Source organism: Puma concolor, chromosome C1, assembly GCF_028749965.1.
Source record: "Puma concolor isolate L17-30 chromosome C1, mPumCon1.1.hap2, whole genome shotgun sequence".
In the NCBI taxonomy this organism is placed as follows: Eukaryota; Metazoa; Chordata; class Mammalia; order Carnivora; family Felidae; genus Puma; species Puma concolor.
Genome location: NC_141674.1, coordinates 213,844,190 through 213,857,899, shown reverse-complemented (window position 1 = coordinate 213,857,899; position 13,710 = coordinate 213,844,190). Strand labels below are relative to the sequence as shown.

Here is a 13,710-nt window from a genome sequence, read left to right as displayed (position 1 = left end):
TTTGGGCTGAAGAAATGCCCTGATCTAATCAAATATTTGATCATGTCATCAAATATTTAGCCATTTAAAGTTACCCTATCCCCCCCCACTGCCCCCAGTTTTGAACCATTTGAAAACCTGTATTTATTAAGCCCTGGACTCAATCAGGAAAACTTTTGCACCTTTTTTATTTTTAAAGCATTTATTGCATAGATTTGAGAAGTTAATAAGTATTATAGGACAGGTTTAATGATGGCCGGCCGATACTAACTCTCTTCTTATCTACCCTGTCAGAAGCTGCAGTTCATCATCTGCTGTCATAGTTCCACAACCAGAGGATCCAGACAGAGCCAATCCTTCAGAAAGGCAAAAAACGGGGCAGGTGCCTAAGAAAGACAATTCTCGAGGAGTGAAACGCAGTGCTAGTCCAGACTACAACAGGACCAACTCTCCCAGCTCTGCCAAAAAACCGAAAGCACTTCAGCGTACTGAATCCCCCTCAGAAACGAATAAGCCACATAGTAAGTCAAAGAAGAGACATTTAGACCAGGAGCAACAACTGAAATCTGCACACTCGCCATCGACAAGTAAGGCTCACACCAGAAAGAGTGGGGCCGCTGGCAGTTCACGGAGTCAGAAAAGAAAGAGGACAGAGAGTTCTTGTATAAAGAGTGGTTCTGTGTCTGAGTCCACTGGTGCCGAAGAGCGATCTGCAAAACCCACCAAGCTGGCTTCAAAATCCGCCGCCTCGGCCAAGGCTGGGTGCAGCTCCATCACTGATTCTTCCTCTGCCGCCTCTACTTCCTCCTCCTCTTCCGCTGTTGCCTCGGCCTCCTCCGCCGTGCCACCAGGGGCCAGGGTGAAACAAGGAAAAGACCAGAACAAGGCCAGGCGTTCCCGTTCGGCATCCAGTCCCAGTCCCAGAAGAAGTAGCAGGGAAAAGGAACAGAGTAAAACTGGTGGCTCTTCAAAATTCGATTGGGCTGCTCGTTTCAGCCCTAAAGTTAGCCTTCCTAAAACCAAACTGTCTCTTCCAGGGTCTTCTAAGTCAGAGACATCAAAACCTGGCCCTTCTGGATTACAGGCCAAATTGGCAAGTAAGTGGATGGCGACATCTCTTTTTAAAATGAAATGTTTCTTGGTTTGTCAGAAGCGATTATGCTTTCGAGGTAGTCAGATTTGTTTTGCTTTTTTTCCGGCCTGAGGCAGTCTCAGGTTTATTACCGGATCTGTTTGTAACAGTGCATAATAATTGATGCTGCCTTTAGTTTGAAGGAAACCGGTAAGAAATGCTGCCTTCTTATTATTCCTAAGTGGTCACATTTTAGTGCCTGTGTCTTTCTCCTTACAGTTCTTAAGTTATTTCCTGTTATCAGGGCAGGACATCAAGTTGGATTTTCTATAAGCAGACCAGAACGTTATTTCAGTTATGAGTCGCTTTGGACCACGATCAAAAATCACATGGTGGGTTGTGTTTTGGGGATGATACATTCTTGATGTATGGAAATACTGAGTGAGCTGAGTTTTCAAAATAAATGTATCCTCGTATAAATTAAGCCTTATTCACATGTCCTGTTTTGTGGCCTTGAAGGAGTCTGGTCTAAAGATGAATAATACCTCTTATGTTCCCTACGCTGGCTTTGTTTTGTCCCACATAAATGGGAAAGAGTGTTGCCCTCTTGAACCGCGGGAGAGAGCTAACATTCGGGAATAATACATTTCAAGCAGAGAAACAAACTAGATGGGAGATAGGGATCTTGAGGCACTTTTCTCTTTCTCTTTTTGTCAAAAGGCTTCTTCAGGGAAGCCAAATGTTCATGTCATTAGAATGATTAGGACTGGTGGCGGCCCTCTTCAGTTACATGATTGCTGTCACACTGAAGGGTGTTCTTTTCTTTTTCCTATTTTGAGAAATCTAAAACACACAAAAGAATGATATAGCCCTTATGTATAGTTTTTTTTTAAGCATTTAATTTTTGTAGTATTTATCCAGGAAGCTTGCTTTTGACCGTCTTTTTTTTCCTTGCCCTCATAGAACATTTTAGATTTATATTTTGATAGGCCTAGAACCTTTTCTTGGTTCTTGACAATTCTATATAGCGTGCTAGTATTCTTGTCAAAGTTTAGCTAATATTGAATCAGCCTAACCTAATATTGAATCACAGCCAATTGTCAGCACTGTTTCCTTTAACCCTACTACCTGTACTTTCACTTGATTCAATATTAGCTGAACTGTGATAGGAATACTAGTAGGCACCACATAAAATCTTGTCTTTAATCTGTACCATAGGGTTATTGTGAAAATAACATCTTTTACGTTGCGGCATTTTGTTCAGTTTGGCATTTTATTTTAATTTTTTAGAGTTTATTTATTTTGAGAGAGACTGCATGCAGGGGTGTGGGGGAGAGTCAGAGTAGAAGGAGAGAATCCCAAGCAGGCTCTGCTCTGCCGGCTCAGAGTCTGGCATGGGGCTCAATCCCACAAACTGTGAGATCACGACCTAAGCCAAAAATCAAGAGTTAGATGCCCAACCGACTGAGCCATCCAGGCACCCCCAATTTAGTATTTTAAATACACCTTACATCTGTCTAAAATCTTTTGAATTTCAAGGTACAGATACTGGATTAAGATTAAGATTGGTATCTCGAGGGGCACCTGGGTGGCTCAGTCGGTTAAGCATCTGACTTCAGCGCAGGTCATGATCTCACAGTTTGTGGGTTGGAGCCCCACATTGAGCTCTGCGTTGAGAGCACGGAGCCTGCTTGGGATTCTCACTCTCCCCTTCTCTCTCTGCCCCTCCCCCCCACAAAACAAACCTTAAAAAGAAAAAAAAAAAAGATTGGTATCTTCAAGTCAAAAGGGAATTAAAAGCCAGGTGAAAAAGGGCACAGCCAACTGTCCCGTTGGATCTGCCAAGGTTTTCTAGGCACTTGGAGTTAGCTTATCCCTTTTATACCTCCTCTTCTCTGTTTTTAAGGAAGTAGAGAAGTGTGAGAGTGTGTGTGTGTACACATGTACATACGTACGTACCCATTGTAGTAGTTGCGTGACCTCCACAGCCATCAGGCCAGGTTGAGTTTGTGGCATGTTCAGTGGAATTCACTTCTCCACTTCTGCTTTCCAATTGACTTTACTTGAAGAGCTTACCACTTTCAGCTCTTTTTCCTGGGGAGTCCAGTGCGGGGTGAGTTCAGATTGTTCTCGAGTGTCATGTCCTCAACTCTTCTTGGTCACTCGTTTTCTTTTCTTCAGTCTGTTAACAGGAGTTTTCAAAGAAAACCCAGCCCCGGTGGGTTGTCCTTGGTTTCTCCAAGTGAGAAGGCACTGAATGTCCTGTTGCCACCTACCCCTCTGCTGTAATAAAACAGTCTGTGAAACTCACTCTGCACGTGGTCACAAACGGAGTAGTTTAAAACTCACCTTGGATTATCTTCCTCAGTTTCACAAAATCCCTATGTGTTGTATGGTCACAAATACCACTTTCCCATTTTCACTACCACTACCCTAGTTCTGAGCCCTATGCTGTTGAAACAAGAGAAGGTGCAATTCCTTAGCATCTGATAAGTACGAGGTATTTTACATAGGCCATCCACTTACTTTTTTTTAAAAAATGGTGCTTAAGGATAGTTATTAAGGAAATGTATTTCATGAGGTGAGAACTTGCACGGGTAACGTGTCTCACAGATGGCAGAGCAGCGATTGGAAGATGGAGGCTACGCGTGACTTGAAGCCACTGCTTCTCTTTGCCGCTTCCTTTTCAACCTTGGGAGCTCTGTCTTGTGCTGATACGCCGTGTTTTGGGTCGTTAAGAGACGTTAAGGTCCCAGAGGAGACGAAACCCAATTTGATCCTTCTTTACTGGGATTGATTCATCTTTAGAGGTGAATGTTGTGTGAACCCAAGGATTTATATCCTACCATTCACTACAGATTTGTTTATTTTCAAATAGGTGAAAATCATTTCAGAACAAAATAGTAGGGAATATTTACATGTAATGTTCTTACAAGTGCCTGATAACTTGTAAATAGTTTACACGGATCATGTCGTTTACTCCTCATCAGCCCCGTGTGACAGATACTATTCTTACAGGTAAGGAGACTCAGGGACAGTGGTCAGGTTGCCTGCCCAAGGTCACAGAACTTAGAAGTGATAGAGCCAAGAGTGAAACCCAGGCCATCTGGTTCCAGAAATCCGTCAGGACACTAGAAGCATAGGATTGAGTAGATTGGGTGAGCTAAATCTAGGAAGGCTTCTTGAAGTCAGACAGGGCAGGGTGGATTTTAGGCATGATTACGTGTGTCACTTCGGGAAAGAGTTTGTAAAGTAAGCAATAATGCAATAGAATTGACAGTACTTGGTAATTTTACTTAAGAACATAGGGGCAAAGTAAGGTAGTTTTGGGGGATCTCTTGAGTTTCAAGAAATGGCATTTTGGGGATAGTGAACTCTTATCATACAGGTAAAAACCCTGGGTTTGAATTCTAGTTCTGCTCTTTTATCAGCTGGCAACTGTGGGAAAGCTCGTCATCTTTTCCTTATAAATGGGCATAATCGTTTATTTGAGGAATAAATGAGCAGACTTAGCATAGTGCTTATTAGTATATGAGATGCGTTATAGAATTTAGAGTGTACACTAGAAGTTGAGTGTCTTAAGACAGAAAACATACTCAGCAACCTTTTGAGAATGAAGGACTGATAAATCCTAGCCTGTGATCAGTTTAAAGCATAGCTATTTTTAAATTTGGAAGGTCTTGATTTAGTTATATTACTTCTTCATAGTTTTGTGTGTTTGGGCCAATCATTCAGCTATAGTTACAGTAGCAGCCTAGCCCCTGATGTTATATGTAAAACAATATTCATGTGAAGCATCAATAAAAGAATGTAAAAATAACTTTGTAAAATTAACGTGCCATGCAAACATATAAAATGGTGACTTGAGAGTTACTGCCATATATTTGAAGGGCTCTTTATGCATGAGGAATCCCCTCCCGCCCCACCCTGCACGTCAACCCGGGGACAAGATTAGATTCAGTGGGTAGAGGTTGAGAGGCAGATTTCTGATTAGTGTATCTCGGGGAACCAGCATCTGCAAGTTACCCGAAAAATGGAGTAGACCACTTTGTGAGATAGAAAGCATTCCAAGTTGGGTAGTTACTTGTTTTCTTCAACTTGTTAGCATTCAGTGAACCTGTTAATTAGAATATGGTATGTTTTCTTAGGTAAAGGCTCACTGATCTGATTGGTCAGTAAAACTTCATGGATCAGTACTTATGTGATACTTTGTGAAAACTCATTTCCCACAGCCAAATACTACTCCAAATACTACTCCAGGAGATGGAGCATACGCGTTAACACATCGAAGGCTGTGAGAAACCTCATGTTAACTTCTGCTTAACCTTGTAGTTTACAGATTTGCCTGACCACAGGTCATTACCTCGGGAGACAGCAGTAGTCCAAGGAGCACCTTTGGGAAATGGTACAATACATTTAGTTGGGACACTTAAGCAAGAAGACCTTTCCCAATGTGCTGGTTCGGCAACTGTTCACAGACTGATGGGCAGGTTCCTGCTGAGGAATTAGAGTTGGCAGGAGAACTAGTGAAACAGCTACTTTTGTGATGGGCTTCCCAAAGCCTTGTGGCTTGCCAGCTGCAACTGATCAAAATAGCTCAGTGGCAAAGGTCACACACTGTATCAGTTGGTTGAAGTCTTGAGAATGCCCCAGAAAGGATAGTGTTACGTGACAATTTTTAATATGCATTAGGAAATTATTCTTGCTCTGTGTTGTTAAACGTAAACAAACAGACCTTCTCAAAATTTACGTAGCGTAAATGTATAACCAGTGGGGCAATGTAATGACTCAAATGATTTTGGAAAATATTTTATATCTTAATGTGTCTCCAAATGTTTTTACAGTTATTAATGGCTTCAAGATCTGTTTTGCTAATTTGCCTTTTTAAGCTAAATTTGAAATAATAGGACTGTTTCAAAGTACGTGCTGAGTGTAGTAGGTGATGGATGGCATAGAAATGTAAGAAAGTTTGTGATCAAAATCTGGGCTGTTACGGAACTTCTTTATGGAAAAACGTAAAGATATTTCTAGTCTGATATGTCTGTTTGCAGATCTGGTTTCCTCTCATTAGTTAAGTGGACACCATGTGCACATTATTAATAACGTAGCAGCAGTTATCAGCTTATTTCCAGCTTGAGTTTTCTACTCTTCTGGTGCCTTGCATGCAGCCTGTGGCCATTATTAGAACTAGACAAGAACCAGGCGGATGCAGAATTCTGGGAAGGTAATTCGGTCTAGATCAGGACTCTACCGTCAGCCCGAGACTGAGACATGGTGCTTTGCACCTCCAGCCTGGAAGGAAGAAATAAGAATGAGTTGAGAAGGAGAGAATTTAAGAGTTACACTCTTGGTTTCACCTAGAGTCTTATAGGGTCATACATGCCGAGCTTATATAATTAAATTATTTTTCCACCTCCTGAGGTGTTGGCTGAGGAGCTTAAAGGGAAAAGAATGAAGTGGTGACAGTTTTCTATATGGTAAGACAGCTGTTGAACTAATTTGGCAACTTAACACTGTAATAATTCTAGTATGTAATTACTTTGAAAAATCACCAATGATTCCTAATAATTTTGAGGCTTTAAAACAATTAGAAAAATGAGTTGCCAAATTTAAGAACATTGAATGGAAACAAGTATCATCACCTGCTTTGTTGAGAAGGCTTTGTTTTATTTTACCCAGTGAATTTTAACCAACCATGGTATGTATTTTTGTATGCCACGTTAGAATAAGAATTATTTTGGTCAGATTACTTTTTACTGAAGTTACATATAAATTGATTAGGAAAAAACAGTCTTCCCGCCACATTGCCCTTCCCCATTGGATTATTTTGGTATCTATTTCCATGTGTTTGGATTATGTACTCATGTTTATTTGTTGCTTTTCTCCCCCTCCAACATGTGCTCTGTTACACACCCTTTATGAAAGTTACCGCACCTCTGTACCCACCCAGCACATACTGCATACACTTCCCATTTGCCCCGTCATGATCAGTGCCTGATGTTTGTATGGAGACAGAAACGCCATTTACAGTTGTGTCAGAAGGGTTCCTTTCTTAAATATTTTTGTTTTTCTTGATTTAAATAATTATTTTGTTGATGTTGTTTTCCTTTTCTGTGAACCCATTACTCCAAACTCTTTGCTAATTGTCTAAATCTTTTTCAAGCTGTCTACTTGTGTTTGTTAAATTTTCCTAAAGAAATAAAGTCTCTGGATGGCTGTTCTTTTATGCCTGTGCACTGTTTTTATTTAGCCAGGGTATTTTCTTCAGTCTTTGGTTTCTTCAGTCTTTGGTTTAGTTTTCTGTTAATAGATCCCACATTGTCTTTCCTGGATTACTATTTTGTGTGATGGAATCTCACTTCCACTTGCTTTCTAAGAAAGCGTGCATACAAGATTTTTAAAGGCCTTTTATTTATTGATTTTTCAGATCTTGAATGTCTGAAAGTATATTAACCTTGATACTTGTTTGAATGAATATAGAGTTCTGAGTTAGAAATTATTGTTCTTAAGAATTTTGAAGAATTACATTATTTTTAAGCGTTTTTTACTGGAAACATTCTGATTCCTAATCTGTTGTATATGTAACCCATTTTTCTGGAAACTTGCAGCTCTTTACCTCTGTGTCATGATATTGCCTTCCCTTTGGGTTTTCATTTCTTCTTAGGGTACCCCGCAGCCCTGGTTTCCCTTGGGACGCTCACCTTAAAACCTGGATTAGAACCAAGCAAACCGAAATGGTTGTTCACTGTATCCTTGTTTCTTTCTCTTTCTAGATCTCCTGTTGTTTTGGATGATTATCTTCTTGGAAAGTTCTGGTCTTTTCATTCTTGATTTACTTTTTTGTTCTGCTTTCTGGTAGATTTCTTCAACTTCTTCCAACCTTTCTATTGAGTTTTTGTTGTTTCCTCTCTATTTTCAAGAGATTATTTTGTTCTCATTTCCTTTTTGTTACGGACGCCTTTGTTTTTTTGAGGACATTAATGGTGAGTTTTCTTTGCACTATTCTCTTATGACGTTTTTTTGGGGAGGGAGGTTGGTTTGGTTTTGATTTTCATACCGGGAAATTTCCTCAGGCTTTGGTAATTCCTGGTTGTTTCCTCATACTCAAGTGTATGGGGACCAAAAATCCAATTTGTAAGCTCTGAGCACAGAGATGAGATTTGACTGAAACTCATTCTCTAGTGATCTGGTTGGTTTAGTCATTACAAAACCTCCTCTATCATTATTTTTAGATCTTTTTCTTTGGTAAAATTCCACAGAGAAGATTCCTTTATGCTCCTGCGTGGAGTTAAAAGCTGACCTGACCGAGGTCTGGGGGCTGAGCAGGAAAAGAGGCACCTGTCATCTAATATGTCTTGTTGATGCTTGATCTTCCTGCCCTTCTCTTATTTTGATATGGTGCACCTATATGCAACTCTGTCCTTTGAGAATTTCTTTGTTTTATACTTTCTTAAGAATAGAGGTATTGTGTTTTGCTGGGTCAGCAGAGGGACAGTTACCCAGCTGTACAAGTGGGGGAGGGGATCTGGGGATCTGACTGCTGTATAAGCAGCCTGTCAACCAATCCTCAGTTTTAATTCCAGAGCCATCCCAGAGGTACCTGGTACCATCAATTCCTGAACCTTTGTGAGATTTTGAGTGGCCCTCTCATTGGCAATTTATCTCAGTTTTCTGGAATTTCTCGTGCTAAAGTTTCTGCTTTTCATCTTGTAAAATTGTATTGCGATAGTAATCTCTTCTATTCTTCTCATCCTTGTGGTTTTATGCCTCAGATTCTTTTTTTTTTTAAGTTTATTTATTTATTTTGAGAGAGAGCAAGCAGGGTAGAGGGCAGAGAGAGAGAGAGAGAGAGAGAGAGAGAGAGAGAGAGAGAGAATACCAAGCAGGCTCCTCACTGTCAGCACAGAGCCTGATGGGGGCATGAATTCACGAGCTGTGAGATCATGACCTGAGCTGAAATTGAGTCAGATGCTTAATTGACTGAGCCACCCAGGTGCCCCTGCCTCAGATTCTTTTAATGCCATTTTAGTGGAGCTCTAGGAGAGGACAGAAGTTAATGCATGTGTATTCAGTCTGTCTTTAGCCGGAAGTCACATACTTTTTGATGTTTATGCACATGCTTTTTCAAAAGTTGGAGCTTGCTCTGTGTGACAGTAGAATGCCCTAATATTATAAGCCAGGCTCCATGCTGGACATGTGACACACACTAAATTCTATCCTTGTGACAACAGAATGAGGTAGCATCCGTGTTTTTGGTGTGAAGAAACCGAAGTGCTTTTATTTGCCTACACACTTATTAATAGATTTTTTCCTTTCAAAAAAACTATATCATTTTAATGGCTTAAATGGATGTACTCTAATTTAGCTCATTCCCAATTTATATTGTTCTAAATTTTTAAATTGACTAGAGCTTTGTAATTTACATCATTATCTCCTTGTTAGGTTTCTGGTTATGTTCTTTTTAAATACTGATTTATTTTGAAATTGCCCCTAGAAATATATGAATTTACATTCCCACTAATAGGGTAAAATGCCATTTGTTCAAATCCTTATTAGCTAATACTGTGTTCTGCAGTTTTTATTACTGTACTGGTGTTTATTTAACCATTTCCTATTATTGGACATTTAGCTCTTTTCCAGTGTCTCATTATTAAAAACAATGCTTAGATGAATATGTTTGTACATGTCTAATGTTTTTAATTTGTATTGCCAACTCCATGCATGAAATTGCATTGACTAGGAAATAAAAACTTGGCTTAGAAAATTCCATTTGGGAATTAGCTTACTGTCATCTGCAAAACTTATCTTTTATTGTTACTGAGTGATTTTAAAATAAACATCTATGATCCCTTTTAATAGGATAGGTTACTTTCCATTTTGTGAATTTATTTTGGTAAAGTAACCATTAATTAGTAGGGATGTATATACTTGAAAGTAGACACGCAACACTACCAAGTTATACCAGGTTCTCACAATTCTGTTTTGGCTGAAGGGATCAAGATCTAGTTACTGAAAATATTCCCACTGTTAGTTAATTCTCTTTATTTGGTTCACTTTTTCCAGTAGCAAAATGGCCCCATTGCAGGATTCTAAATTGAAGTCTCCATGTGGGATAATAGTCATGTTATTTGGTTTTTCTCTTTTTTTTTTTTTTTTTTTTTTTTTTTTTTGGTTTTTCTCTTTATGAAGAAAAAACAAGTCTTTCTGAAAACCTTTTGAAATAGATTCAACATGTGTAAATAAATGGATACTTCATAGCTTTTTAAAATGTATAAACAAATTGGGGATTTGTGTTTCAAAAATCATTCCTATCATCCTTTGATGCCTTTAAATATAAATGAATTGATTTTGAATACCCTTGTTTAAAATACTGGTTTGTGTACCTTATTCATTGGTTTGTCTACTCCATTTTAAAATGGAGATGTATTTGTTATCTGTGGGAATATTGCAAAACTTAGAAGTAAAAAAATCAAAATAACTAATAATCTAGAAAAATCAGGACTGAAGCTAATACTGCTTAGCTTATTTTTCTAGTCTTATTTTTCTTTTCTTTATTTTTAAATTTTTTTTAATGTTTATTTTTGAGAGAGAGTGCGAGCTGGGGAGGGGCAGAGAGAGGGGGAGACACAGTATCGGAAGCAGGCTCCAGGCTCTGAGCTGTCAGCACAGAGCCTGACGTAGGGCTTGCACTCATGAACTGTGAGATCATGACCTGAGCCAAAGTTGGACACCAACTGAGTCACCCAGGCGCCCCTTGTTTTTCTTTTTAAAACACAAGAGGTTTTTGTTTCTATTTCTTTTGGGTGGGGGACAAGTTCTTATTTTTTAAATATTTAACTGATTTTTGAAGTTTAGATGAGTCCATATACTGTTCTTCCTTTTTCTCTTCAAAGTCCAGGTCAGTATATATTTTCTGTAAAGTCCCATAAAGTAAATATTTTAGGTTTTACTGGCCACATAAGTTTTTTGTCACATCTTCTTCTTTTTAACAACTTACTAAAAATGTAAAAAACCATTCCTAGCTAGTGGGATGCACAAAAACAGGCTGCCAGATGGATTTGGCCCATAGGCTGCAATTTGTCAACACCTGCCTTTTTATAATTTTAATATAATTCTGTGTTATATAAGGTAAATATATTCTATGACATATATTATATGATATGTGGCATACATACATATATACACCAGTCAGTTCACATGACTGGTAAAGTCAGGAGATTGGTTTGCTTCAGGCTTGGCTGGATCCAGGAGCTCAAATAAAGATGACCCTGTCGGTCCCCAGCCTGTGTTACGGCTCCCTCACCCTACCTTCCCCAAGATTACTATCCAGTCATTAATGAATTTCACTTGTAAGAAAGCCCCTCATTTCCTTGGGCCTTGAACAAATCACTATTGTGGAGGTAGAGTTGTATTTTTAATGCTTTTCCAGAAGTATAGTAAAGATGTAGTAGCCTCTGTTTTGCTTCAAAATAAGCTTAGGAATTGTGTAGTTGGCTGGGTTACGCACCTTTAAGCAAGTCAGTTAATATTTTTGTGTCTGAAAAGTAAGAATAATCATAACTTTATATCTGAAAGTGCTTTTGAAAACTAAAGCCAGTCTAATATTGTGAAGACAGTATGTTCTAGGGCACCTGGGTGTGGCTTAGTCGGTTAAGCATCCCGACTTTGGCTCAGTCGTGATCTCGTGGTCTGTGAGTTCAAGCCTCCCATTGGGCTCTCTGCTGTCAGCAGCAGAGCTTGCTTTGGATTTTCTGTCCCTCCCCCCCCCCCCCCCCATCTCTGTCTGTCTCTCAAAAATAAACATTAAAAACGAAGAGGCTTGATGGTATACTTCATTAAAAAAAAAAAAATGTTCTAGAACTGACAGCTGAATGGCCAAAAGAAAGTTAAGCTCTCCCCATTTCTAGGCAGGGCTTGGTTTGCCACACTACTTCAGCTTTCCTTTTTCCCCAAAAGTTTGACATTTCTAATCTTAACATGTTTTAGATTTGGGAGGGAGAATTTGTAGAGTTCTTCCAACATTTGACTTGATTTGCCTAGAAATACTGAAAAGTTATTAATTATCACTCTTTGCCAATTGTGAGGTGTTCCCCTGTTCCAGATTTTGGAGCAGAGATACATACAACCGCTAGTTTTGTCTCCCATCCTGGGTTCAGGTAATGTTACAGATAGAGACCTCTTTTCCACCAAAGCGTTACGTGTAGCAGCTCCTTTACCATTGGATTGCCTTTCAGAAAACAGAACGTTTGGGGTTCTCCTAGTTTATCAGGCTAAATGGAGTCATGTCACGTAGCCTGACAGCCATTTTACTTTGCAGCAGGATTATAATACCAGTTAAAAATATCTACTCTGTTGTTGTGGTTCTCCTTTGTCCTACTTTTCTGCAGTTTAGTACATTTCTCTTAAATTTTAACACCAAGAATGGATGAAGATTGTGGCATATCCATACGAAGGGATACTTCTCCACAATAGAAAGGAATGGACTACTAATCTGTGCAGCAATGTGAATTCATCTCCAAAATACTATAGGACTCCCATTTTTATGAAATTCTAGAAGAGGCGGTAATGTCAGACAGGCACACGAGTGGTGTCCAGAGGTCCGAAATGTGGGGGAGGGAATTAGCAAGGAGCATGAAGGGACTTTTTGGAGCGATGGAGATGTCCTGTCTTGATTGTCGTGTTGGTTATATGGGTCGGTACGTTTGTTAAACTCCATATTGAACCCCGTAATTTAAAGTGAGTACATTTTATCATAAGAAAATGACATATGCGTGAAATTATTTAAAAGAAAGTTAAACACTGAAGTCTAAAATAGGACATGGGTAGTGAAAGTGTAAAAGTTTGGTCAAAAACTATACTGTCACCTCATTAGCGATATAGGAGTAACCCACGGTGTGTTTATTTGAATTTTTGGGGGGATGTCACTGAATAGATACAAAAATGTTTGCTAATGTCCATTGCTGTATCACGGTATATGTATAAAGACATTTAGTATCCTATTAAGTAATATTAGTGATAATAACAAGGGATTTTAAAGTGCCTTAAAGGTAAAAACACTGTGGAGTGTTCATATGCAATGTGCACTCATTTTTTTCTGTAAATTGTACATTTTTAGTCTATTCTAACTTAGTTGCACAATTCAAATAGATGAGTGGAATATTTTCTAAAACATTATTTAAAAATAATTTGAGTTGTTTACAGATTTAAAAAAGAGTGATAGTAATTAGCTGAATACATGAAGCTAGTCCCATAATCTGTCCACGTGCCATGTTCGTCTTGCAGATGACGGGGTGTATGTCCAGGCAGAGGAAAGCTAGTGTAGGGTATCAGGCATAGATTGGTGATCGCACTGAGGAACTGTGGTGATATGCTGTGTAGAAAATCAGTCTAAAAACACAGTTGAAATTTAAGAAACTCTTAGGCCAGTCTTTCCCCAATTAAAGTTTCAGCTTGGTCCTTTTATGCTAGTTTGAGGAGTCTGCATAAAGTTTCCCAAAAGTTACTCTGGGGGAGACAAAAAAAGGCGTGGAAGGTTTGGTTTAGATTTCTAAATGGTAATAATGCCTGTCTAAACATCGATTTTTGTCTTCATAACTTCTGTTTGGTATTTAAAGATTCTTTAGTAGTGTGCTGTTTTTACTTAGCAACTTTTATTATAC

At 38.9% G+C, this 13,710-nt stretch overlaps 1 protein-coding gene across 19 annotated transcripts in view; it reads left to right on the top strand.

The window, feature by feature from the left end:
* The window catches only part of TRIP12 (thyroid hormone receptor interactor 12), a 139,467-nt gene that overhangs the window by 55,358 nt on the left and 70,399 nt on the right, over window positions 1-13,710 (top strand). For 17 of the 19 annotated variants that reach the window (XM_086719851.1, XM_086719848.1, XM_086719864.1 and 14 more), the window contains one exon: window positions 274-1,076. In XM_086719851.1, the coding sequence (XP_086575977.1) occupies window positions 274-1,076 (803 nt within the window). The remainder of the gene's footprint in view (window positions 1-273; window positions 1,077-13,710) is intronic. The other 2 variants (XM_086719859.1, XM_086719858.1) reach the window with 1 other exon arrangement.